Source organism: Notechis scutatus, chromosome 2 (genome assembly GCF_049901735.1).
Source record: "Notechis scutatus isolate UNSWTSFEM ecotype Mainland chromosome 2, rNotScu1.2, whole genome shotgun sequence".
In the NCBI taxonomy this organism is placed as follows: Eukaryota; Metazoa; Chordata; class Lepidosauria; order Squamata; family Elapidae; genus Notechis; species Notechis scutatus.
Genome location: NC_142010.1, coordinates 142,946,947 through 142,972,790, shown reverse-complemented (window position 1 = coordinate 142,972,790; position 25,844 = coordinate 142,946,947). Strand labels below are relative to the sequence as shown.

General features: G+C 42.6%; 1 protein-coding gene across 2 annotated transcripts; it reads left to right on the top strand.

Moving 5' to 3' along the window:
* Nucleotides 1–542: 542 nt before the first annotated feature.
* Nucleotides 543–24,418, top strand: DTX3 (deltex E3 ubiquitin ligase 3). 2 transcript variants are annotated; one of them, XM_026673926.2, is made up of 5 exons: nt 543–872; nt 11,437–11,511; nt 14,889–15,622; nt 21,724–21,941; nt 23,770–24,418. In XM_026673926.2, the coding sequence occupies exons 2-5, from the start codon at nt 11,499–11,501 to the stop codon at nt 23,843–23,845; spliced, it is 1,041 nt and encodes a 346-aa protein (XP_026529711.1). In that variant the 5' UTR covers nt 543–872; nt 11,437–11,498; the 3' UTR covers nt 23,846–24,418. The 2 variants fall into 2 exon arrangements, with proteins under 2 accessions (XP_026529711.1, XP_026529712.1); XM_026673927.2 differs by lacking the exons at nt 543–872; nt 11,437–11,511 and adding an exon at nt 11,540–11,770.
* Nucleotides 24,419–25,844: the final 1,426 nt, after the last annotated feature.

Sequence of the window (25,844 nt, the reverse complement as noted above, 5' to 3'; positions counted from 1 at the left end):
GTGGGGGAAAGGGGGTTTATGGATCTAATTGATGTATGTGAAGACTGGTTGTTCTTAAGGCTCCGACCACAAAGTACGTGGACTATAATGCGACCGATTTCTGATTGCCCCCCCCCCTCCGCGCGCCCCACCCACCCACCTACCCCCGGCCAGCCTGGGTCTCTAAAGGAGGCCTGCGTTGTTTAGCTGTAAAACCTGAAAACCCAACCAAACGCCACTTCATTGCACTTGACCTGCCAAGCCACCCCACTTCATTTGCTTTCAGGCAAGCGGGGGAGGAGGAGAACCTGAACGGGAAGGGGGCTACCTCCGGCATAGCCGCCGCTCTAGCCGAGAAGTCCCTAGACCCAATTTGGATTCTATCCCGCCAGCCTCTCAAATGGCAACCAAAGCAAGAACGCAGCCAGCGAGGGAGGGAGGGAACCGCGAGCGACGCGGTCGTGGCGGCCGCTGCCTCGTCTTTGCGCCAAGAGAAAGCCGAAGCCGCCGCTCCTCGCTCCTCGCCTACAGTACCGCGCGCTCGCTCGCTCGCTCGCTCGCTCCTCCGCCATCCCGGCGCGCGGTTGCTATGGCTATGGCCGTCATGCCAGCAACAAGCGGCGCCACGTGACGCGCCCGGCGATGGCTGCTGCTGTCGTAGCCGCTGCTTGGCGGGGAGGGAGACCTTGAGCAGAGCGGCGGCACAGGCACGCGTTCCCGGACGCGCCATAGGTCGCCTCGTCAGCCCCGCTTTCTGAAGCCTCGGCGCCTTCGTTGCCTCACTCGCCTACCCCCGTCCCGTCTTCCACCCCTCCCCCAACGCCGTCTTCGCACGCAGCAGCTGCAGCTTCGATGGACGGACCGTTCCTGCCACCCTTGGATGTTCCGCTATGGTGGGTGCCGAGCTGGGGAGCGCCGATTGCAAAATAGGGGGTGTCTTTACAAAAAAAAAAAAAAAGTCTGGGAGCATGAGGGGTGGGGGGAGGAAATGGAGCGCGAGCAAAAGAGGGTTGGTGGGCTTTGCTCCAGGGCGCCTTCAGGCTCGGTTGGCCGGGTGGCTCTCCTTTTCATTTTGGGTTTTTTGTTTTTGTTTTTAAAGGGTCATCATCATCATCATCATCATCATCTTAATGTGGCGCATTGATCAGAGGCCATCTGCATATTCAGGCAACCGCCACAAGCAGCTGCAGCAGTCAGTCTCTTCTTTGTGTGTTGTCAGCTGGCTTTGCAGCAGGGGTGTTGCCTAAAAGATGGTTTATGTGTTAATGGTGGGGGGCATGATAGCTTGTTTTAGTGGGGGAGGACTTTTAGGGGAAATGCGTGTACAAACACCATACACATTCACACACGGGTATTTTAGGTAATGATTTACCCACAGAGTTGTCTATGGATCTACCTATCAAGCCTCCTAAAACCATGCAGGCGAGCTGGCAGGTGAGCAAAGGTTCCCCCCCCCCCCTCTCTCAGGGTGGCAGAGGGATTATTTTTGCAACATTATTGGTCAAGCAAGCAAGAACTTACGTGCCCACCTTTTCTCTCCTTGGATTAAAGGATGGAAGAAGATGTTCACCCCTCTACTGCTGTGCTTCATATGAGGCTCTTGAAGGTGGTGGAGAAATCCTAGAAAATGGGGGTTGGGATTTTGGCGGGTACCTCTGAGATATGTGGGAGAGGAGGAAAATGTAGATGTGACTGGGATCAGGAGGATGGCAAAGAATTTGACAGCCTTTTTCCCCCCCAGAGAGCCCTTTTTCCTCAAACCATTGTTTCTCCTCCCAAGCCCCCTCCTTCTCTCTTTGTTCCACATCTCTCCTTGTGACTCCAAGGCTATTGGGCCTAATCTTTCATTGCTGCTATTGAATAGCTCTGTAAAAATCTGGCAGTTTTGTTGGTTGTTGATGGTCTCTGAGCTTGATTTTCATTTTGTAGGTGTTTCATTGCTATACCATGTAATCTTTTTAGGCATTGAATTCAGTTTAAAAGTTGCTGAAATGCTTGTAAAAGCACAGCCAATCTCTGAGACCACCAATGTTCAACCTTGACATACATACATACATACATACATACATACATACACATACACACAAACACAAACACACACACACACACATTCATATTCTCCTCTATTGTAACTGGCAGCTTTTCTCCTCAAATTGAAGGGGGGGGTAGGAGAGATTAAAAAAAAAGAATTAACACCCACCCTAGTTGCAAATAGCCCACTTCTCAAGTGTTTTTTCTACCTCCCTACAACTATTCCATTAATTCCGACCACACACAAGTATCATGCCATGTAAAAAACTTGCCTTCCTCCTCTCTTCCAGGGATGAGATCTGAAAGAGATTTTTTATTATTATTATAAAGGTGAGATTCCTTGAAATGTAAAGACCTGGTGTTGCCCAAGGTCACATTGGTTGTTGTTTTTTGTTAGGGTCCAATAGCGAGCAGAGCTTAATGATTATAAGAGTAGAAGGCAGCTCTAGCCAGGGTAAGCAAAGAGATGCATTGCTGAATTTTCCTTTTCTTCCTTGACAAAACAGATTGCATTCTCAAGCTGAGGACTTTCTCACTGACTGGGCCGTGTTTGTTAAAGCATTTCTGAAAGGCTGCCCATAATGTGTTCACAAAGGGTACTGAATTCTGGAGTTAGCACCTCACCCTCCCCTCCTTCCATTTTGATGATTTGAGGAAATAGTGTAGACAGGAATTAGGTTTGCGGCTGGAGTTAAGGTTGCATTTGTGTGTAGAGATGCATGTCTTTTGTAACTGAGCAGAAGCTATATGTTTGGTCGCTGTCAAATTCTCTTGGGGTGGAGTTGAACTGGGAAGGTGGAGGGCTTTAGAAGGAGGGTTGTTACACTGGATTCGTTGCCAAAATGCAGGTGACTGTGTAGGCTGCTTTATTTTTAAAGGATCACTCCCATCCAAATAACTGACGGCTGTGTTTTTATTTGTCTGGGTTAGTTCCACAAGTGGACAATGCATTGTTCCAGGGATAAGCAACTTTATACCCTTCAAATGTTTGACTGCAAATACCACAGACCCAGTCACCGGAGAGGAGAGGATTTGTAGTATAGGGCACCTGAATCTACAGCATTTAGGAAGAATAGTTTGATCTCTAGTGAAAGCTCTGTATAGAGAGAACTCAGCTGGCAAACCATGTTTTGTCACCCACTCTGTTGCCTGCCCCCGTACCCGCTATCCAGTAGCAACAACAAGGGAAAGGATTTTCCAGGACAAGAAAACAATGCAGTGGCTGTCCTCTCAGTACATGACAAGGTGAGGGATTCTGTCTAGGAGAATCGGGACCTTGTCTAGCTCCAAAATGGCAGACAATCCAGCTTCTTTTGAGTCAAAGATCTGCTATATAAATGTTTGCATTTCTTGAACAATTCGTAACATAGATTAAGTTATGTCTTTTTCTACATACAAAGTTGTTTGCACAGAACTAACTCTGGAAGTGCCCATTCTCTTGCGGCAAATGAAATGGTTTTCCATCAAGAAAGCTTTTGCTAAACTGGAAGAAATATATTTTATAGACTGACATGCAGGATATGTACAGTGTATGGACAGGCAGCCTGTTAACATGTTTGTGGGCCAGATAATTTATTTGCAGTTGTAATGTGTTTAAAATTTTGTATATTTTTAAGAGGAGGTAAATCGAACTGAAAGCAGACTTGATTTGGAGCAAGTATGACCAAATCCTCTATATATATCTTATAAAAAGTGTTATTTGGAACCAACCAAACCTTTTTTTAAAACTATTGGCTTGTGGCTGGCTTTGTTTTGTTTATCTTATTTTTAGCTATTCTGCCATTTTAGCATCAACTTCTGTGCCATGCAAAGAGCTACATATGCTGATATCTCCAAAACTGCCTAAAGCATATTTCATTTGCATACATTTTGATGCCCCATTCAGGCCAGGTTTGAGGAACTTCATTACCACTGCATAAGAGCTGAAAAGCATTTAATATTTTCCTGTGGCTGCATACTGCAATGGCAGGACGGGAACAATCAACACCTACCATTCAGATAAAATTTTCCCACTTCAGATTTCATTAAGGAACCCAGCAGCCTCTAGAATTATTTAAATGTCACTTATATAAACATTGGATTCTATTCCTTACCCTGTTGGGCTAATCATTAGATAGATAAGGCTGATTTTTAAGTACATTAATTTGGTGCAGTCAGAGATATGTACAAATATGCTGATTGAGAAGTACTGGAACTACATTTTGGATTCCGCTGAGTGTCTTACATTCCAAGGCAAGTTCTTAGAAATCCTCCTGAATTTTGTGTGTGTGTGTGTGTGTGTGAATGAATTTTGAAGCGTGAAACTCCTGTTGTGGGGGGCAACTATACCCAGCAGTATTATGGCTGTACATTTCTTTTGGTCTTTTATTTCCCTACTCATTTGATCTGTGTAGCTCCTTTGCAACTATTCTTAAAACTGATTTGTCAGGATATACTGTATGGATAAATAAATACATGCCATCTTTCAAAAGTATAAAAGATGATTCACCTGTTTGAAATGGATGGAGGAGTCAAGACTAATAGCTGAACTGATAGATGATTAATTGGTATGTTTCTCTTTGCTGCAATTTGTGAAGCTAGGCTCAGATTATGGATAAGGACATTCACAGTGCAAAGTCAAAATAGTCAATAAAGCAACCATGGTTCCAGTTGTACCCTCAACTTGCTTGATAAATGTAATACACAAGACTGTAAAAAGGGATTGGGGCTTGATTATGCTGTCACAATCACCATCTTGACTTTTTGACACATGCCTGCTCTGAATGTAGAATATAATATTTTTACTACTAGCTTTTAAAGATATTAAAACATTTTGCAATCAATCCCCATGTTGATGACCACATATATAGTACAGCATTTGCTTATCAGTGTTCAAATAATGAATCATACAGTTGCCATTACTAGGAATGTTTTTGCAGCATTTATAACAATGTAAGAAGTGATCTGCTGTCACAAACAAACTAAGGTGAGAGTATATTCTACCCCAAGGAGAATATTTGGGAAATGCCAAACTTTAGTAGCAATTGGAATAAAGCATAACTATGCCAAAATGATAAGCCAGGAATACTAACATCACCATGTAAGTGCCTCAGTTACACACTTATGTCCCGTTATATGTAAGTTCTGGCATTTACCCAATGACATTGTTTTCTGCCCCCACAATTGTCCATATCTGCATATATTGAGAAGGTGCCTCTGCCACCAAAGTATTTTCCAGACTTTGCTTCAGCCATATTGAGATTCATTTTAGGATGAACTCTAGTGAGAGACTAGATTGATATGTCATCTTAAGCTATGGTTTGCTGAATTATAGTCTACTGAATAAATACTAGTTGCTTAATTTGCTAAATTATAAATCATAGTTTATAAAGTATGCCGGCTATGTTTAAGCAACACAGTGACTGGGTTTTCTCATTGTTTACCTGCGTTATTGAATTAACTATTTTCTGGATTTACATAACACAGGTAGTCCTCGAATTATGACCATAATTAAGCCCAACATTTCTGTTGTTAGATGAGCTACTTGTTAAGTGAGTTTTGCCCCATTTTACGACCTTTCTTGTCAGTTGTTAAGTGAATCACTGCAATTGATAAATTAGTAACCTAGTTGTTAAGTGAATCTGGCTTCCCCATTGACTTTGCTTGTCGGACGGTCGCAAAAGGTAACCACATGACTTTGGGACACAGCAACAGTCATAAATATGAACCAGCTGCCAAGCACTTGGATTTTGATCACATGACCATGGGGATGCTACAAAGGTTGTAACTGAAAAATGGTCATGTTGCATTTTTCAATGCCATTGTAACTTTGAACAGTCACTAATGAAACTTGTAAGTTGAGGACTAACTGTAAGCTGACCCACAAAAACTTACCAAAGTAAACATTAGCCAGTTTAATATGTTGTACAAAAACAGTTCTAAGTTTTTAATTGACTTGATTACATATATTATGCATACCCAACAGTCAAGACTGAGTCTTTGAATGGCTGTGCGCATTACGCTAAATTATATTTGGTTTTCATTTAGTGAAATGTGCATAGCCAATCAAAGACTCGGGCTCTTATTTACCTTAGGCTGCCGTTCCATTTAGCTGGCAGCAGCTCTATATAGTAGACTGTATTTCATATACCAATATATCTGATGCCCTTCAGAATTTCTGGAGTTTCTGAATGCCAACACACCTGGAGGGTTAACAGAATAACAGATTTGGAAGGGACCTTGGAGGTCTTCTTGTCCAACCCTCTGTTCAGGCAGAAACCCTATACCATTTTGAACAAATGGCTGTCCAATCTCTACTTAAAAACTTCCAGTGTTGGAGCATCCACAACTTCTGGAGGCAAGTTCCAGGTCAAGGAATATAGCTACACACTCATGGTACTCTATAACTTTCAAGATCAGCCCCATGATAGTTCTGTGACAAATACGTTTTTCTTAGTCCAAACCAGCAACCAACTGGGCTATTAATGCCCAGTTTCTGTTCGTAGAACCCTTCAGCACCTTCCTGCTGCTCTTATGCACTAAGGCCATCTGCTGGTCAAACATCCATGTGAAATCCATCTGTCACAGTATAATGTCCTGAGGCATACAAAGTGAAGGTAATGCTGGAGGTGCTTTGGAATGGTGGAAAGGTGATCTTAGAAAGAGAGCCTTCCACCCTCTGCACTGAAATTAATTTCCCTCATCCTGGATTGGGCTGGACTGCTGAATACCATCTTTGAAACACAACTATCTCTGGGCGATAAAACAGTTATTCTCAGCACTTAAATAACACCTAACACTTTACTTCAGGTGAAGGCAATATAAGCAGTACCATTTAAGATAATTTCACTCATAGATAATACGCCACCAAAAATATTTCACAAGGTCTTTATTCTTCATTATGTTTATGGTATAAGGTAAACAGGGAACAGTTACTTTTTATGGTCTCTCTTCTCCCCCCATTACCTTTTGGCCTAAATTCTTGTCTAGTAATTAGAGTCTTTTAATTATTTATGACCAGCTTTTCCCAAATCGGGTGCTTTCCAACTATATATTGGCTTTCCAACTTCTCCCCCTCCCGGCCACCTTGGCATGCTGATGGGGAGCTGACAGGCCTTTATAATAATACACATCAGAAGTGTGCCAAATTAGAGAAGCTGGGCTTAATCACTATAGAAATCAGTAAGCTAAGGGCCTATTTGTCAGGGTTTAGTATCACATGGGTTTTGACAACAGTCAAGACACTCCTAAACTTATACTGAGTACAGTGTTTCACATTAACATAAAAGGACCAAAGGAATGCAGAGGGCCTTTATTGCAGAGGGATGCAATTTCACCACATAGGTGGCTTTGTTGTGGAGCGATCACTCTTGTTCCATCTTGCCTCCTGCAATCCAAACTTCATTCGACTTGGAGATGCCCTAATCCAGTTTCTAAAATAAATTCTGAGAAGTTGACTTTCCTAGATAGTGATATTGATAAGGCAGCCGCAGGAGGGCTTTGAGACTATTAGGGCCAACAGCAAATTCCCTGTAGGGTCATCATAACATGGTGTGGTCTTTTAGAATACCCACTGAAGGAATGAAGAGAAATCCTAGGAAGGATGCCATGAGATGAATTGTTTTTCTGAGACTATATAGCAGGGGTATCAAACTCATGCCATGGCGGCGTCATGTTACGTATCGGGACTTTCTTTCCCTTTGCTAAACTGGGCATGGGCATGGCCAGCACATGATGCATCCGGCCCACAGACCAGGAGTTTGACAGCCCTGCTATATAGTAACATGGCTGTTTTCCCTGACTGCTTCCCACTATCAGCGTACCTAATGAAGGAGATGGGTTTGCATTAACACATGCAAGCAACTTGTTGTGATGACCCGAGGCGTGGCACAAGGGCAACACAGTCACATAAGTAAGAAAAGTCCCTATAATACCTCCAATTTTGCCCCCAATGTCCAGTTACTTTCGGCTGGAGAAAAAAACTCTCCCAAGAACAGTCTTTAAGTGGAAGAAATTCAATCTGAAAATAAAGTACATATAAACTGTAAATAAAAATCCACACAAACCACACTGCAGCAATTAACTGGACAGGGCAGGATAAGGAATTGCAGACTTCAAAGGCCAACAAAACACACACAGTTGGGTGATGCCAGGAACCCAGATAAGCCTTGACAATAAAAGATAACTCACAATTTGCTTCCAACAACTTGCTGAGCGCAAACTCCCTTTTTAAACACTGTTCCCAGCTGCAGCTAATGAAGGGAATTAGGGCCCTTTCCTCCCCTGTAAGCCATGCAACTCATGTTGCTCCCTTCTCCATTCCTCCCTGTGTGCCCTAGGATGGGGGTGGGCCTAGATCTTCCTCTGAATTCCCTCTGCCTTGCTCTACCTCTCCCCTGCTCTGCCCAGCCAGACTGTGCCCTTTCCCAGTTTCTTCCACAGCCAATGGAGCCACACTCCCTGTCAGCTGCTCAACCTCCCCCTCAGAATCAGATTCCAACAAGGGCATGACACTTGTGGAGGCTTCTATAGCAGGGGTCCCCAACCGCGGTCCGCGGACCGGGACCGTCCATGGAACAAGTCTTACCGGGCCGCTGGTTGCTGGCGCCGCCATCTTTTTTGGTAAAAAGTGCTTCCGGTGAGCTTTTCGGGTAGAAAGCTCACGGAAGCACTTTTTCATCAAAAAGATGGCGGCATCGCTTTCGATGAGCTTTTCTGGGTAGAAAGCCATTTCTGCCAAAAGCTCACCGGGCGCGCTGCGCCGCCATCTTTTTGACGAAAAAGTGCTTCCGTGAGGTCACCGGAAGCACTTTTCGTCAAAAAGATGGCGGCGCCAGTTGATGCCGATGCCGGGCCGTGGCGCCCAGCTGATGCCGGTACCGGGCCGCGGCGTCAAAAAGGTTGGGGATCACTGTTCTATAGCATCCGTAGAAGTCACATCTATGCAGGGCCTTTTTGTGTTGTGTTTTTCTTTCCATACTGCTCTGCTCCTCATCAGAGCAGAAAAAGGATTTGTACAGAGACATTCTGTTTGCATTATAGGTTTCAATTTGCAAATTAAAATCATAAGAGCAGTGATCAGTTTGGCAGTTTCTTCTCATAATGGCGAATTACAGCTGGCATATTGAGACAACATTGCCTCTGATGCTACATATAAAGTACATTTACAGTCATGATTGGTAACCACTGATTAAATTAATTCTTCATGAATTTACCCAAAAAACCAAGTGGACGACTAAAATTTCCAAAAGGCTGGAATTTGAGATCCTGGTGTGACGCCCAAGACTACTCTCGAATCCCACTAGCCTCCCTGCTTTAGCCTTTAATGGATTATTTCCATTGGACAGGAAGTTCATTCTGGAAATCAAAGCATCAGTATTCTTTATTTATAAGAATACTCTGGGACCTATATGCATTTTAAAAGTTAAAATGATGGAAATCTGCTGTCCAGTGTTTTCTTGGAAGGGTGCCCACATGCTAAGGAAGAAAAAGGAGAGAGGGAGAGAAGTACACTGCATCAGGATCACTAGGGAACATCCCTGAAGGCTGCGGGGGTAGCAAGGAGCCAACTGTCAAGTTTGCAGCCTAAAAAAATAGGTGTCTTGTGACTGGTTGCACCCACTATAGTAACTATTTCTGGAACAACTCAACCCTTGATGAGAATATGATGCTATGTGAGTGGCCACAAGATGCTCTTTAACATTCAGGATTTGGATTGGAAACCTCTGTTTCCTCTGAAGGACTTCGCTTTAACTCTCCCCAATTTTGCCCCTTCTGAATCATTAGCTGCCTGGCTTTTAATTTCATGTGAGATTAGGAGAGCAAAGTGATTTCCATCACACAGTTTGCACAATTGTATGTTTGACAAATTTTAGCAATATGCCTTCCCATTTTTTTTCCAGGCCTTAAAAAAGAATTTACAATCCTTTCTCATAAAAGAACTGGCTGCTTTCCCCCCCAAATTCACAGTCTCAATTTAGAAATCTGGCAACGAAAACTGTATACAGTATGGTATTGTTTTCACCATTTTATTTTCAGTTGCTTTCCTAATGAAAACAAGGAATTTACCCTGTTCATAGTGAGCACACTCATTTAAACTTTTGTTCCATTTGTCTACCTTAACGCTTAAGATTTTTTGGGCCAGTCAGGACTAGCTTTTACCCCAGCAGCATCCAGCTATGTATAATTAGAAAGTTTATTGTCCCAGGAAGCATTGCTTTACCTTTGCACTGTAAATTTCCTACACTGAATCCTACGTGCCACTCTCCAATTTAAGTAGATTGTGTGGAGCTCCTTGTTGTTTCTTTGCAATATACCAATCATACAATATCCAAATAATTTGGCATCATGAACACATTTGGTAACTTCTACTTAATTCCCAAATTAAAAAAACAACAGATTTTCTGTGGTAAATTCCTTCATAAAAATGCCCACTTATTGCAAAGAGGAGTCATGGGTACATGAAAGTTAACATATGCTATTAGATCACCCACTTGGTTTTAATTTAGCATGGTGTGGTGTGAACTCAACCGTGATCTATAAATCATGGTTTATGGTTTAATGCAATGAGTAAGCCTAACTATGGCTTATTCAAGAAATCATAATTATGTCTGATACTGTGATTGGCCATTATGAACTCCAACACATTCACTTAGAGTCAGTGACCCATGACCTCTTGGCTTCGTGAAAAGCCTTGCCTTCGGTTGCACAGAATGGAAACAGATGTGGAAGAGATGGCCAAGAGTACTTGGCTCCACTCTGAGGTACTCATTGTAATGCTAGTTATTAGCTCCATAGCTTCTTGGAGGATCTTGGAGAGAAATATAATAAAAGTGCTTGGGATTTAAGTCCATATTCCTCCACAGATCCAGCCAGCCCAAGGGGTCAATAGCATGCCCGATTCAATACTAGGTTTTTACCAGGGTGCATAAGCGCACCAACGTGCCTACCGTCCCTGTCCTATTGTTTCCTTTTATTTTTCTTATATGTATCCATGTATTGTTCATAACTATGTTTACTTATACCTGTTACCTTATAATCGCAAATGACAAATGAAATAAATACTGGGTGGAAACATGGAAACAGGAAAAGGGGGGTTTTTTTCCCCCCGTAGGGCAATGACTAGTCTCTTCGCTCGCACCCAGGAAAAGTGCCAACGGGAGGCAATAGTTGCAACTCAGGATTGAGCTGTGGGGTCGGTCCTTGGTGCTCTGTGAGCGTGGTGGTTCGCTTGCAGACGTTTCATTTACCCAACAAGGGCTCCCACAACGCGGGAGGAAAAAGCCGAAAACAGGCATCTTTGGGCGAAGGATCGCACCCAGGTTCCCACATCAGAGCTCCTCCGCGCCAACTATAAATATGCGCACGCCCTCTCCCTCCCTCCCTCTCCGCCTCCTCTGCACAGCCTCGATTTAACCCGCCTCCTCTCTTCTCTTCTCCCTTTTGCAGTTTCTGATTCGCAGCTCAGCTGAACTCCCACATCCGGCCGGTCTTCGATCCCAGCCTCTCTCATGGGCTCCCCAGGTACGGTATTGCGGTGGCGTCGCGCCCTCTCGAAAAGTGACGTGCGGCGGGGTTGGGCGCCTCTTTTGTCGCCTGAGCGGAGGGCGCTTCGCCCGCTGCTGCTGCTGCTCCTTGAGAAGGGTTTGCGCTCCAACAGTAGCGGGCCTCCTTGCCACATATCCCCGGAGCGTTTACGCCTCGAGACTGGAGGAGGAAGCTGGTTCCTTTCTTGTACTGCAGGGTACCGTCGCTCGTCTTTAGAAGGTCCCGCTTATCCTAGGTAGGAATTTAAGGCGACAGCGACCAAGATTACCGGCTCCCCCTCCAGAGGCCTGGTGCATCTGCTTTTGTGGCGTTGCATCAGGTCTTTCCCCTCCTTTATAGGGGACAGCTGGCGTTTCCACAGACTCTAAACAACCCTCCCCTCCCCGCATAGCTGGCCCTGACCAGGCGATTGTTTTCCTTACCCAGTTGCACAAGGCTTGGGATGATGTGCGGGGTGTTTTAATTCCCACATTTTGCAACTACCAGAGTATTTTGGGAGCAAAATTAATTTCCGTTTGTGTCTTTAAAAAGGTTGCTTTTTAATAACCATTTCTAGGAGGAGCTTTTGAGGTGACCGTTTGAGAGCTGTAGGCAATGAAATTTCATTTGAATGTATGTCGATTAGTGTACGTTTAAAGTGACCATAAAGTTATTCTAAGTCACTGTTGGAATGGAAATTCCCAAGGTACAGAAAATTCAAGGAAAGGGAGGAGGAGCCTGTGTAACTAGTAATTGACGTAGTATTTTAATGCAAATTTAAAATCTCCCCTTGAGTAATTTCCCCTTTCAGGCAAATTACTGCCATCATGCAAAAATGTCTGCTGCAAATGGTAACCTTTGACATTCTCCATGCCATCGTTTTTATGGTAGTTTTCTAAGGTTGTAATAAAACCCTTACATGTATAGCTGCTAGGGTATAGCTTGGTGTCTTGTTGAGAGCAAAAAAAAAAAAAAGCCATGTTGAAGCTGATAAGTGATCTGCTCAGGTTAGTGCTGTATTTTATTTTCCCAGCCAGATATCTCTGGGGAAATGTAGGAGCAAGACAGAATGCTTTCCAATCTGCACTTCATAGCAATAGCTATTTGGAAAAACTTGCAGAACGAATGCCCAGCTATGAAAACTCAGTGCCATCAATAGGGTGAATTTTCATGAGTCTGTTTAGGCAAGGGCTGGCAACCTCCAAGGGTTAGGGTTACTTAACATTTGGATGGGGAACCAACTGGAAATCTCAAAGCTGTATGCTGTTTATGAATAGTGGAGGTGAATTCCAGCATTACCTATGTGCCATAAAAAGACATGTTTTGCTATTCGCTACTTCAGCTGTTTTAAGTCATTTGTAGAGAAGAATCCCTGGATAGTGAGACAGGAAGCATATAAATTTAATAAATAATAAAGAAATAAATACCAATACATATGCTTGAAAAGTAAATGCTTAGTCTAAAGGATCAGCTTTTAAAAAAAGGCTCCCTTAACAGAAGCTTAGTAGCTATTGTATAAAGCTCACTGAACTCTTTGGAACTTGTCTCCAAAAAGCTAACATTTGGGATTTTACTAAGCCCACTGATTATGTTGCATCTACTGTATCTCTTTTACTCAGCCCAATTAGGCTTTCATCTATTAATCTCCCCAAGCTCCACTCTTAGACTATACCTCCCCAGAGGCTTTTAATTCTTTTTTTCCTTTCCTTTTACTCATCATGGGCTGCTAGTGGGCTCTGATTACTTGCAATGTTCTACTAAGATGTCACAAAGTCTCTTGCAAAATACTGGCTTAGGGGTAGAATTTTGTAATAAAGTCTGGCTGTAAATTTCTTTTGGTCTTAGGTGATCCTCAGAGATGTTCCTTATTTCAGACTTTTTTTGGTACAGCAATGTTTACACTTCAATCATCATTTGAAAAAATATATTTTTTTTTGTCTTGAAAGATAGCTGAACTGAGAGATGGACTGATTTTCTGACTTGTAAGCTGAGATTTAAACTGAAAACATTCATAGATTTCCTACTGATTGCTTACCAGTGCAGGAATTTATGGCAGTCGAGGCAAAACGCAAGAGCTTTATGTTAACCCACCATCTTGTAAGAGAAGGTAGCTCAGTAGCACCTATGCTTTGCATTCAAAAATAAAATAAAATTCCGGGTTTGGATTTTGGAAATCCGACTAAATATATAGAGATAGAGAGATTTTTGTCCAAGATATTGGAAAGCAATTTGTTATTGACCACTGAACTAGCTAAACTAGGATTCACCAGGTATAAATTAGATTTCTGGTTAATTGTTAATTATCCTCTGTCTTCATATACAAAGGAGTGTGTAAGGTGATGAAAGAAGGAAAGAATCCATATTATGCAAGAACAGATTGGTCTGTCAGCTAAGCCCATTCAGATGTTCACAACTAGTGTCTCAGTCTTGTAGGAAACTTGCCCTCTGGATGTTGCTGAACTGCAGATTTTAACAAACTGGTTCTACAGAGCCAATAACAAGGGACACTAGGAATGATAGTTTAGCAATATCCAGACTCCCACAGGTTTACCAGCCATGCAGTATAAGTCTGCGCTCAGGAATTTTAATGCTTGGGCCAAAGAAGATAAGGTGACATTCACATAATTAGCAATTGTGTTAATACAGTTTTTCTCCCTCCCTCCAATGTGAGAAGCAGGTATGGTAATTCTGATTCTGCTCACATATACCCAATCCGCTGGTTTATTTTTAAAAAGCCATTCTTGCAGTTGATAATGGGCTATTTGTTAGTCTGCTTAGAAATTCAGAGAGAGCTGAAACAAATGGATTATTCTTTTTGGTTCTATTTCACCCACATTAATAATAAAATGTAATCACAATCAGTCTTGGCCAAATTAGGATCTTCAAATGGGTAGGATTAGAGCTCCACCATTTTAACCAGGAGGGGGAAAATGAAAGACCTAGACCAACTTAATCCAGAATGTATAGTTTGGGGATCAATACTTTCCTGGTTGGTCAGAGCCATTTTTCCTCTCTTTGCTCTCTTAGATTTGTGGTTTCTTCACGTGTTTTAGGAGTTTGACAGAGGGCATATATGAACACTTGATTATGTAGGGTGGATATACTGAATCTAAACAGTCTGAATTCAAAATGCTTCAGGATTTGATAATGGGAGTTGCGATGCTCAACAAAAGCAAAAATATTTTCCCCCCAAAACAATGAAACCATCCAATTTCTTGACTCTTCTAGCCAATAGAGATAAAGTAACCCAACAAGGGATTCTGTCTGGATGTATCCATTTGTACGTTTGCCTGGAACCACTTCTGTAACTGTGATTATTTTTCTCTCTTTCTCTCTCCCTCTCTCTCTCCCTCTCTCTCTCTCTGTCTTTTCAGTATCATTTGTTTTATCCAGGATGGCCGCTTGTGGAGGCACCACTAAAAATAGGCTCACGGTAAATAAGCACGTCTGGGACTTCCTGACCAAGGAAAGTCCTGCCAAACTGGTCAAGTTGAAAGAGGATAATAAAGTCAGTGTCTTGATTGATGGTGAGACGTCCGAGATCTATGTGCTACAGATTACCATGCCTGCCCATGGACCAAGCAATGGCCTTTACCTGGCTCGTAAGGCTCTGAAAGCACTGCTCAAGGAAACGGAGAAGGAATTGAAGAAGGCTCAGCGTCAGAGTGAGCTGATGGGCTGTATGGCCTTGATGGAGAAGAGCCGGGAACACGGAGCTGTAGAGCTCCACCGTCGAGGAGCTGCCTTGATATCCCGAGGACAGCAGACCTCCGGCCCAAGAGTAGTAAGTGGCAGTGGAGGGATGGCCAGCTGCTCTAGGGGAGGGGAGGAGGAACAGGACAGCCAGTGCCCCATTTGTTTGGGGGAGATCCAGAACATTAAGACTTTGGAGAAATGCAAGCACTCCTTCTGTGAGGACTGCATCACCCGGGCCTTACAGGTCAAGAAAGCCTGCCCAATGTGTGGCCGTTTCTATGGGCAGCTGGTAGGGAACCAGCCAGAGAATGGACGCATGCTGGTCTCCAAGGACTCAAGTCTTCTGCTTCCTGGTTACGAGAAATATGGCACCATCATAATCCAGTATGTCTTCCCCCCTGGCATACAAGGAGTAAGTTGGGTTTCTCTTTTCTTCTTTCTGTTGTTTGGAAATGGTCTTCACAGGGTCATTTTCCCTGTTCTGGAAACTTCCAGCTGTGCTAAGACTACATCTCCCAGAACCCTCAGCTTCCATGCAGGACTAGCTAGGCCAAAGTCAGAAGCAGGAATCCTTTCTCACTCTTAAGGACTGTGTTCCCTCTTAGGGAATTTGTTTGAGGACACGTTGGAACTAAAGTGAGCAATAGTTGAGACTACAGCAAAAAAACAGTTAGGACTTGTCCTCTTTTTCTCTATGACACCCTCTTCTCTTCCTTCTAAACATCAGGCTGGACCTCTAACTTGAGGCTGTTATCCCCCCCCCCCCGAAGAGTTTTCAGATGAGGTCAAAGGCTGCATATTCTCCAGGCATTGGACTGAATGGGTTGGCACCAAACTGGAGAAAGCAAAAGATAGGGAGAGAATTGAGAAAAGAGCAAGATGGCCCTGGTCACAAATGGCTGGAAAATTCTGTCAAAAATGGAGTTGAACATAACAGCATCCCCTATACCAGAATGACACCAGGTTTTGTATGGCAACGCATGGGTTGTGTGCCAGCAGTGGGCATGGCCATAATGCATTTGGGAACACAGAAATGTTTGTTTTTAAGAGAGCATTAAATCTCTCCGAGGCATAGGGGCATCCATTTTAACCACTCAATTCCATTTCATGTAAACAAAAAAGGTTGAACTATCTCATCTTCTCTGGCCTAATTCTTGGGACCCCAAAAGAAAGCTGGCAGGCCATCTGTAGTATCAAGTCTGTTTATTTAAATTCCTGCTCTACATAGAAATTTATTATGACTTATGGGCTGCAGGAGAGAACAAACGGTGTCAGGACAAGTTTCCATCACTGTGGTGTCCTCAAGTACAGTGATTCTATTTCTACACCAAAAATAGTAAATGGTGAATGTCTACTTAGGTTTTTTTTTTTAAAAAAAATAATGAATTCAGGAATGGGATTGGATTGAATCTTAAGAGTAGGATATTTTGTTAGGCACGTAAATTAACATTGCCACCTTCTTTAGTGAACAAATCTTCATGACTTCAAAATTGGACCTTATCCAACAAAATGGTATTTATTGTTGACAAATGCAAGGCTCTGCCATGAGGTAGGAAAAGATGCCCAGATAGAAGATAGACAGTTCTTGACTTGGGAGTGGTGCTTGTGAGAAGGTTCTGGGAATCTTGCTGCATCACAAATCAAGCATGACCCACCAATGTGTTGTAGCTACCAAAAGGGTCAGTGCAATCTTGGGTCACAACAAAAGGAATAAAATATTGTGATAACAGGGAGTGATAGTTGTGCTCTGTCTTGCACTGAACAGACCATATCTGAAATTCGGTGTCCAGTTTTGGTCATCCTAATATGTGAAGTGCACAGAAAGAATAGCACAGGTGGTGAGTGGTTTGAAGGCTAAAGAATGGTTAAAGAAACTTGGTAAGAAGAGAAAGATAAAGGGAGACTTGATAACAATATTTTCAATACATCAGATGTCTTCAATCTTGACAGCTTTAAGACTTGTGCATTTCAACTCCCAGAATTCCTCCTCTAGTCAAGATAGCTCAGGAATTCTGGGAGCTGAAGTTCACAAGTCTTAAACTTGCCAAGTTTGAAGACCCTTGCAATACATGAATGATGTCACAGACCAGAGGATATGGATTTATTTTCCAGAGCATCTGAGGGTAAGAAACCAGTGGGTGGAAGTTTTATAGTGAGACATCTACACTTGAAATAAGTTGGAATTTCCTGACTCCAACTATTATTATCAAATTACTATTATCAAATGTTAAACAGTTGGACAGCCTAGCTCCCAGTGTCATGGAGCATCTTTGGAGATTTTCAAACAAAGGTTGGAAAACCCATTTAACTGGCTTGATCTGTGGATATTTGCCTCGGGTAGAATAGGACAAGAAGCCTTCAAGGTTCCTTTCAACCAAAGGCTTCAGTGATGATTGCACTACCTTTTTGGCATCCTATTGAGAGGAAGCAGATTAAATGGAATGGCATTTTGTTCTGAGTAGACATGTAAAGAGAGGTGGCCAATTGGCCATGCTGGCTGAGGAATTGTAAGAATTGTATTGTAATCTCAAGACCCTGAGAGGCAGCAGGTTGGATAAGATCATATTAAAACTTGATAGGATTCAAGAGTAGGTCTTTAAGCCATCCTTTCATGTCTTCCCGAAGACTAAATCTGTAGGTATTAATTGTAGAAAGTGATGTGACAGATTCAAATAAAATAGAGGGGATTCATGACTGGTGTTTTTTTTTTTTCAACAATATACAGTATATGGAAGTGCTTTTTTCTGCACACACACACCCCCCCCAAATTTCCTAGTTTAGCCTACAGAGGTGGGATTTCTATCTCAGAATTCATCAGACCCGAGCTTGTTTAGGTTTTGTTTTTTTTAAGACTAGCCAAGGAAGGTTGCTGTCAGACCTCAGTGAAGTCACTTAAAAGAATCCATGAAGGTTTGTAATAATTGGCAGAAAAACCTTAGTTTTATTTTTAATCATGTATTTATACCCTGCCTTCATTATTTTACAAATAAGGCAGAGAACATAGCCAACACATCTTCCTCCTATTTTTCCTGCAATAAAACCCTGTGAGGTGGTTGGGCTGAGAGAGAGAATGACTGGCCCAAGGTCACCCAACTGGCTTTCATAGCTAAAATGAGACTAGAACTCATCATCTCCCAGTTTGTAGCCTAGTGCAGAGGTCTCCAACCTTGGCAACTTTAAGACTTGTGGACTTCAATTCCCAGAATTCTCCAGCCAGCATAGCTGGCTGGAGAATTCTGGGAGTTGAAGTCCACAAGTCTTAAAGTTGCCAAGGTTGGAGACCTCTGGCCTAGTGCCTTAACCGTTGGACTAAACTGGCTAGTCTAATGTCATAGCTTCCTGGTCTGTGTCATATGCACAATCTGGTTCCTTTAAAAATGGCAAAATTTAACATGCCATACGTTAGGTTAACCAAACAGATGACAATTATTAACACTGATGTTTAGTTGATACAACCTTAATTTTTAAAAAGGTAGAATTCTTTAATTCTGGTTTTGCTGACTTTTTGGACCTCTCCAGAAAAACGGTGCATATCTGAGGGCGAAGGAAGCATTATGTTATGGGGAGAAATATTTCCTTATTTGTGAATTGGTTTGCTCTTATTGAAGGAGAGCAGGATCAGCAGACCAGTAAATGGAGAAAGCAGTTACTTATCAGGAAATAAAAGGTGCCATTTTGTGATGTTTGCCTGATGCTTTTTAGAGTCTTCTGTAAGTAAAAGGAGACAAATTGAAAACCAGAGGCCGGAAATTTATGGTTGGCAGGTGGGGGAAACTCTCCTATGTGCAAATAAAAAAAAGATGTGTGAAAGCTTTTTATGAAAACTGGCGGGGCATAGTGATGTCTGTGTCAGATTAGGACTGAAAAAACTCAGACTGAGCACTCCCTAGGTGATTCTGGGACAGTCATATCCTCTTCACAAAGCTGGGAGTTGCGAGAACAAAATGGCCGGGTGGGAGAAGGGGAAAAGCACAGCAGGATTGCCACCTTCAGCTCTGGGAAGAAAAGGTGTGACATCCAGGTAAGAAATAAATGTGCCAGGAACTAAAGATGCTCAGTGGCCTACATTCCATATTGCCAACTGTTTTTCAAAATTCCTGAAACTGCAGAAGGATTTGTTAGGTAGTGCAATTCAAGCCTGAAGCTACTTGAGCCTGCAAAACCAGTTGCAAGGATCCCTGAAATCTGCACTTTCTTCTCTAGAGTTTAAAAAAGTTGTGCGAATGGCCTAGATTCAAACGATTCACCTGCAGAAGAAATACCTCCATAATATTCTTGCTGTCAAACGTCATGGGATTCTGCTGGAGGATAAGGACATCTTTATAGCGTCAATATTTTAGTTTTAAAAGGGTAGTGTCTATATTTAGGATATATGCTCCACAAAAAAGTAATATTCAAGAATACGCAGGGGCATTAGGTGAGACATGACCAAATTTAGTTATTGCCTTAGATGAAACTATGAAAATGATAACCCAGGGCATAATTCATTCACTGAACTTTTTTTTTTCTTGCTGAGCTGATTGGGTAAATTACTCAGAATAAGTCCTTTATTTTTCTTGCTCTTGGTAGGTAAGTGCAGGTCACATGTACATTCTGGAATTAGGTTCAGTGACATAAGGAAACCAGAAGGAAAACGGCCAGAGAGAAAATGACAAGTGCCTCACAAGCGAGACCCAGTTTTTGAATACTAGTTGGTCATGCCCCTACTTTCTTGATAGCAGGACAGACATAGCTTGCCATCTCCTGGATGTTTTTCAACTTCCCAATCTAGACAGTAGCCCTACCAGTCGCCAATACCCAAATTGCTATTTTTCAGGTTGGCCAAGGTCACCGAGATGTTCCTTCTTACTATGAAAAAAATTCTAAATCTTCTTTGATATTCTTTGAATTCAAGATGAATTCAACTTTGAATTCAAGTTATTATTAGAAGATTACCCAGGGTGTTTAGACCTATTGTTCTTGAATCAGTGTATTTTCCCATTCTTTTGACAAAGTGACCAGAAGGCAGACCAAAGGAGATGATCTATCAGGATGATACCTTTTGAGAGAGAACAGCAGAATGGAAATATCCTGGGGGGAAATTTCAGAGAAGCCCTGTTCCTATGGCCTCATTGGTATTTTAATTGTTTGCCTTTTGTAGATTGGTGAAGCTGTATATTTTTCAGTTTGATAAGAGCATAGAATGCAAAGGGGAAGGGAAAATGAGCAGGCAAGCCAAGGAGTGCTGCATGGCCATTTTCTCAGGGAATAGAAAGGGAAAAGATAGTTGATATAGTCACATCCGAAAATAAGATGTTCAGTGGCCATTCCCAACCACTCATCTTTGAACAGCTTAAATATTGTACAGTGTTATAGCTGCAGCCGTGGAAGAATTATCATCTATAGCAGGGGTCTTCAACCTTGGCAACTTTAAGACTTGTGAACTTCAACTCCCAGAATTCTTCAACCAGAAAAGCTGCTGAGGAATTCTGTGAGTTGAAGTCCAGAAGTCTTAAAGTTGCCAAGGTTGAAGACCCCTGCTCCATAGTAAAATATCTGGGAAAATTTTGATCTAAATAGGGAAGATTTTGGATTGCCAATTGGTTAAGAAAAGCAACATTAAAACTTGGTTTGATTCTTTCTCCTGCGAGCTAAATTACAAGATTGAAATGAGTAAGGGCTAGGATCACAGATGAAGAAGGACTGGTTCTCAGAACAAGTTCCCCAACTCTCTTTTTTCTTCTTCACTAGATTCTGGCTGGTGGACCTTTCAAATTGAGTGAAAGCTACAGATCCCACAAATGTGCAATCTATCCATGGCTTTTAGCATAGCATATAAATCCACCATTGTTATTAGAATGGAAGATCCATATTAACATTTCTTTCAGATTAAGATCAGAAGAGTTGTTCTATATATGACCAGAAACAAAAGAGTTAGTTTGATAGTTTAGCAGTCTTATCCAATCTTTGCATTTGCTAAACCACATATCCTCTTTATCAAGTATTTGGGGACATTAGGATGTGTAGCTCAAAATTTCTGCAATGCCAAGTTAAGTAGGACTGATCTGTTGAAAAAAAATATGTATATTCATTAAAATATTAGCTACTTTTGTCAATTATACATAATTGTATTGGATTCCATTTTTTTTTCTAAAAAGAGGCAAGACCACCCCATATTTCACTCTCTTAACCAAAGCTATTAAAGTGAATAACAGCTTGTGTTTCTGTTCCTGCTACTCCCCTATTTGTAGACTCAAGAGTTCAACCTTTTTCAATTAGATGTCCACACTGACTTTGGGAGTACAATTGGAGTTGTGGTCCAGTATATTTTGAAGACAGTAGTATGGGGAAAATGGCAATATGAACAAGAACTATAGTCAGCCAGGTACAAATAATAAGTTGTTGCAGGCTGACTCAGAGTTAGTCTAGGAGATTTCACCTGCACCATGTCTTGACTTCCCAACCTATAGGTCAGCTTCTCCATCTCTTGTTTGTAGTTAAGTTTTTTCCTCAGAATTCATCCTTCTCTTGCAGGTGGAACATCCCAATCCTGGTGTCCGCTACCCAGGCACCACCCGTGTGGCTTACTTACCTGACTGCCCCGAAGGCAACAAAGTTCTGGCGCTCTTCCGCAAGGCCTTTGATCAACGGCTCACCTTCACTATTGGGACCTCCATGACCACAGGGCGAGCCAACGTCATCACCTGGAATGACATCCATCACAAAACCAACTGCACTGGGGGACCCCAGCTGTAAGCGCTTGCCAACTGGCTGCTGTTAAGAAATCTAGGAATTGAAACCTCAGTGTTGCAAAGGTTGAGAAACACTGGGATGCCTGCAGTGGTGGGCTGCAATTTTTTTAACAACCGGTTGTCTGGGTAGGCGTGGCCAGTTGGTCATGTGATTAGGTAGGTGATGTCACTCATCACACCCAGCCCCGCCTCCCAGCCACTCGCCTCAAAGGAACAGGTAGGATTCAGCCAGTTGGGGTTAATCCTATCACTGGCTGGCCCTGCCCCATCCTGTTTTTTGGCCATTTCAGGCAGTTTTTCAGGCTGTTTTTCCAGCCAAAAACGGCCTGAAAACAGCCCGAAAAACAGGCCATTTTTTTCAGGCTGTTTTCAGGCCAATTTTCAGGCTGATTTTCGCCCCAAAAACTGCTAAAAATGGCCCAAAAAACAGGCAGGGGCAGGGCCATCCAGTGATCCAACTTGCCAGTTCTCCAAACCGTGCAGAATCGGAACAAGGGGTTTGGGCAAACCCGTCCAAACCTTCAGCAGCCCACCCCTGGATGCCTGTGGCTGTGAAGTGGAGGGAATTAAAATAAAGGGGGAGGGTTTGGAACAAGGGGTTGCCAAAGGGAGGGGTTAATAGTAAAGGCCACTTGGAGCTCAGTAAGGTCCTGTGAGAACCCAAACAATGGCATTAAAAGGTACCAGGTTACAAAGTCCATAGTCAATAAAGAGCAAGAATGCTATTTGATCTCAGTAGGTTACAAATTGAAAACAGCTTAGTTGTATCATTGGATATCACCAAGAACTTCATAGAATAGACATTTATGCTGGGTCTCCAAATAATACGTTATTTTATCCTCACCAGGAGCTTTTCAGATATACAGCTCCAATGTCATGTCTTCTTGAAATGCTACAGTCAGGATTTTTTTTTTAACTTGACGTACATATTTATGTACCTTCATTCGCACTTCAAGTTGATCACTGTGGCATATAGATTTTTTGCCTATGTATTTATCTTCGCCGCAGCCTTTGAGATAGATTAGGCTAAGAGAAACTATGAACTGACCTTAGTGATTGAAAGGAAATGGGAACCTGTTCTAACCCGGCATTGTTACATTATTCTATTGTTTTTTATCGTTTTATTTTGCATTGGATCCTTTTCAATATATATTGGGTGCCCGGTGCCAAAGAAAGTTTTGATTAGCCAACGTTGCATTATGAACTGAGCCTGGGTTTTTTGGTTTGCTTAGACCGGCTACATGATTGATGCACCAACTAAACCTTTTCTCGATCAACCTGCAGAAGTATCTGACTGTGGATATCTTTCTGTTGGGGAATAATTTTCCACATCAATTTATTTGGCAAGAAACCTATATATCCAGCAGGATCCAGAGCATAGCTATTGTTAAGAATTCTAGGAATTGGAAATCCACACATCTCAGTGTTGCAAAGGTGGAGAAAAACTAATCTAGAAAATGTTCTAGGACAGCCTTACCTGCAATAGGATAACATCTCCTATCATAGAAGAGGAAATAGCCAGCATACACAGAAATCATCATTTCAAGGAAAATTGCTCTGGGATGTGCACTTGCTTCACACTGGTCTCTTTTGTGCCTCTTAGGTCAGTGGGGTCACAGCCTAGAGCAGAGCCAGAAACCTTCACACATTTGAGGGAACAGGAGTCAGCAGAGGCTAGTTAAGTATTTTAATAAAAGGAAGTTGTCCACTGAATTTTTCCCAAAGCTTTCAGAGAATCCCAAGTTAAACCACTTTTGGGTAACTTAAAACTGCCAGAGTTTAGGTCAAGGACGGTAAGTTCATAAACCTTTGTCTTCATTTCCCCCAGGTTTGGCTATCCAGATCCTACATATCTTGCTCGGGTGCAAGAGGAACTACGGGCCAAGGGTATCACCAATGACTGATCTCTGGTGCCACGTGCCCAGGAATGGCTTCGTGTTATTCCCGAACTCCGCTCTTGTGGAGGGAGCTCCGTCATCCGTCAGAGCCAACTATATCACATGTTCTTAATCCAGAGTACAAAGCTTGAGCTTTGGGGCTGAAATTGACATTTTGTGTGTAATTGATCGTTTTGAGGAACTGGAGAACAAAGACGTGAGGCATGAGGGTGAAGCAAGAAAGATGATGGAATTTAGAACTCACTCAAAATAGTTGTGTTAAGTGGGCCGTCATGCTGAATGATTTGCTTTTGGGAAAAGAGAAACAAACAAAAATGGCCTGTCCCTGCACCGAGTAGCAAACATATCATAGGTACCTCTGCTGAGCCTGTCTTTTCAATGTGCTAGTTTACTTCATGCAAAGGAGATTTTTTTTTTCTTCTTTTACTGAGCGATAAATATATACATGCCACCACCAAAATTTAAAATCTGAAGCTGTAAAGTCCAGAATTTGCCACCTCAATCCTTTGGCTCTTGAGGATAAAATAGGTGTGATCAAGTGGTAAGTCCAAGGGTGATTTCATTTTTTTTCCTTTTTTTTTTTAAAAAAATTTGAAACGAGAGTTTCATATTGATTGAAGGAGCCAAACCTTCCTTTCTTTACAGTTTACTTCCCCACAATTTTTTTTCTTCAGAGTTTTCTCTCAACCAAATTTGTTTCCGAGTTAAGCTGTGGATTGTGAGAGCATTTGGAAATCCTCACTTCCATTACTTTGGTATTAAAACACAGCTATCTCTCTCTGAGTGCTCTTATGATATTTGCCCTTAATGGACTAGGTCCAAATGAGTGACAAATTGCCCAGGTGCTAAAAAGCAATCCATTTAGCAAAGGTGGGTGGGAAATAGAGGAAAGAGATTCTTCCAATGTATCTCTGCAAGAGGTCAAATCTAGTCCCCAGACGTAGAACCCTTTTGCACAACCCTATTGGTCCACTCTCATTTTATGCCTCAGGTAGGAGAGAGGGTTCATATTCTGAGCTTGATTCCCAAGTATGGTTGAAACCCAGAGAGCCCTGTTATCTCAATTCTTCCATAACTCCAAGCTCCTTTCTCCTTTTTTCCAAAGTGCAAGCCACTTTGAGAATGGGACTGTGAGAAATGGAATATAATTCAGCAAAGAACACATGCAGAATAGCATCCCTGGCAGTAACAGGTGTAAGGGGAGGAGGTCAAAAGAGGCAGCTGTAGCAGCAGTACAATTAAAACCCCAACCCCTTCGAGCCTGCATATGACATCACATGTACAAAAGGGGTGGAGCTTCAATTGCACCGTTGCAATTGCCATTCTGCCTTTATTGACCACCTCTCGCCGCCACAGATGCCAGGGATCGTTGCAGCCTAGAGTGTACAGTGTCTAGGGTTAATGTCAAGTGAATGGGAAATGGGACAAATAAACGGGGTGTTTTATGTGATTTGGGATGGGATCAGAGTGACTGAAGAGCCTGGGTACCGAAGCCTGAGGCAGGGCTTGGACTTTGTACACCGTTCCTTACTTGGTGTTCAGATGTACACCCATCCCCAACTTTGATGACTTGTGGAGCCCAGGCGTTCCTGCCTTGCTCATGTACTCCTGTGCTACTTTTTCTTCAGGATCTGTTATCAAGGCCAACTCAGTTGAACTTTCTTGAAACGTTGGGACATATCAAAGTCTGAAATAAACAAGAAGCTTCTTGATTCTGGACAGACAGGCCACAATTCAAGTGTTCTCCTTGGAGAGGAGGATCAGCCGCCTCATGGGGCCAACCCTTGTGTATTCCTATGCTTCTTGGCTGGCATATCGACTCTCCTGTAATTATTCCAGCCTTTTCACTTGGGACAACTTGTGTTACTGGGATTTTAGCCAGGCCTTCTCTTAAATCTCTGGTGGGTCTGTAATGCTCCTGAATCTGGCACCTACCTGTTGAGTGTTTGGGGGAGGGGGAGGGAGGGAAATGTCTCTTGGCTAACTAAGCGTGTCTCCTCTGACA

Excerpts from the sequence above, each read along its gene's own strand:
- DTX3 (XM_026673926.2), top strand. Across the intron at positions 15,623-21,723 it reads TCCCCCCTGGCATACAAGGA|GTGGAACATCCCAATCCTGG; the intron begins GTAAGTTGGGTT and ends CTTCTCTTGCAG. Across the intron at positions 21,942-23,769 it reads TGCACTGGGGGACCCCAGCT|GTTTGGCTATCCAGATCCTA; the intron begins GTAAGCGCTTGC and ends CATTTCCCCCAG.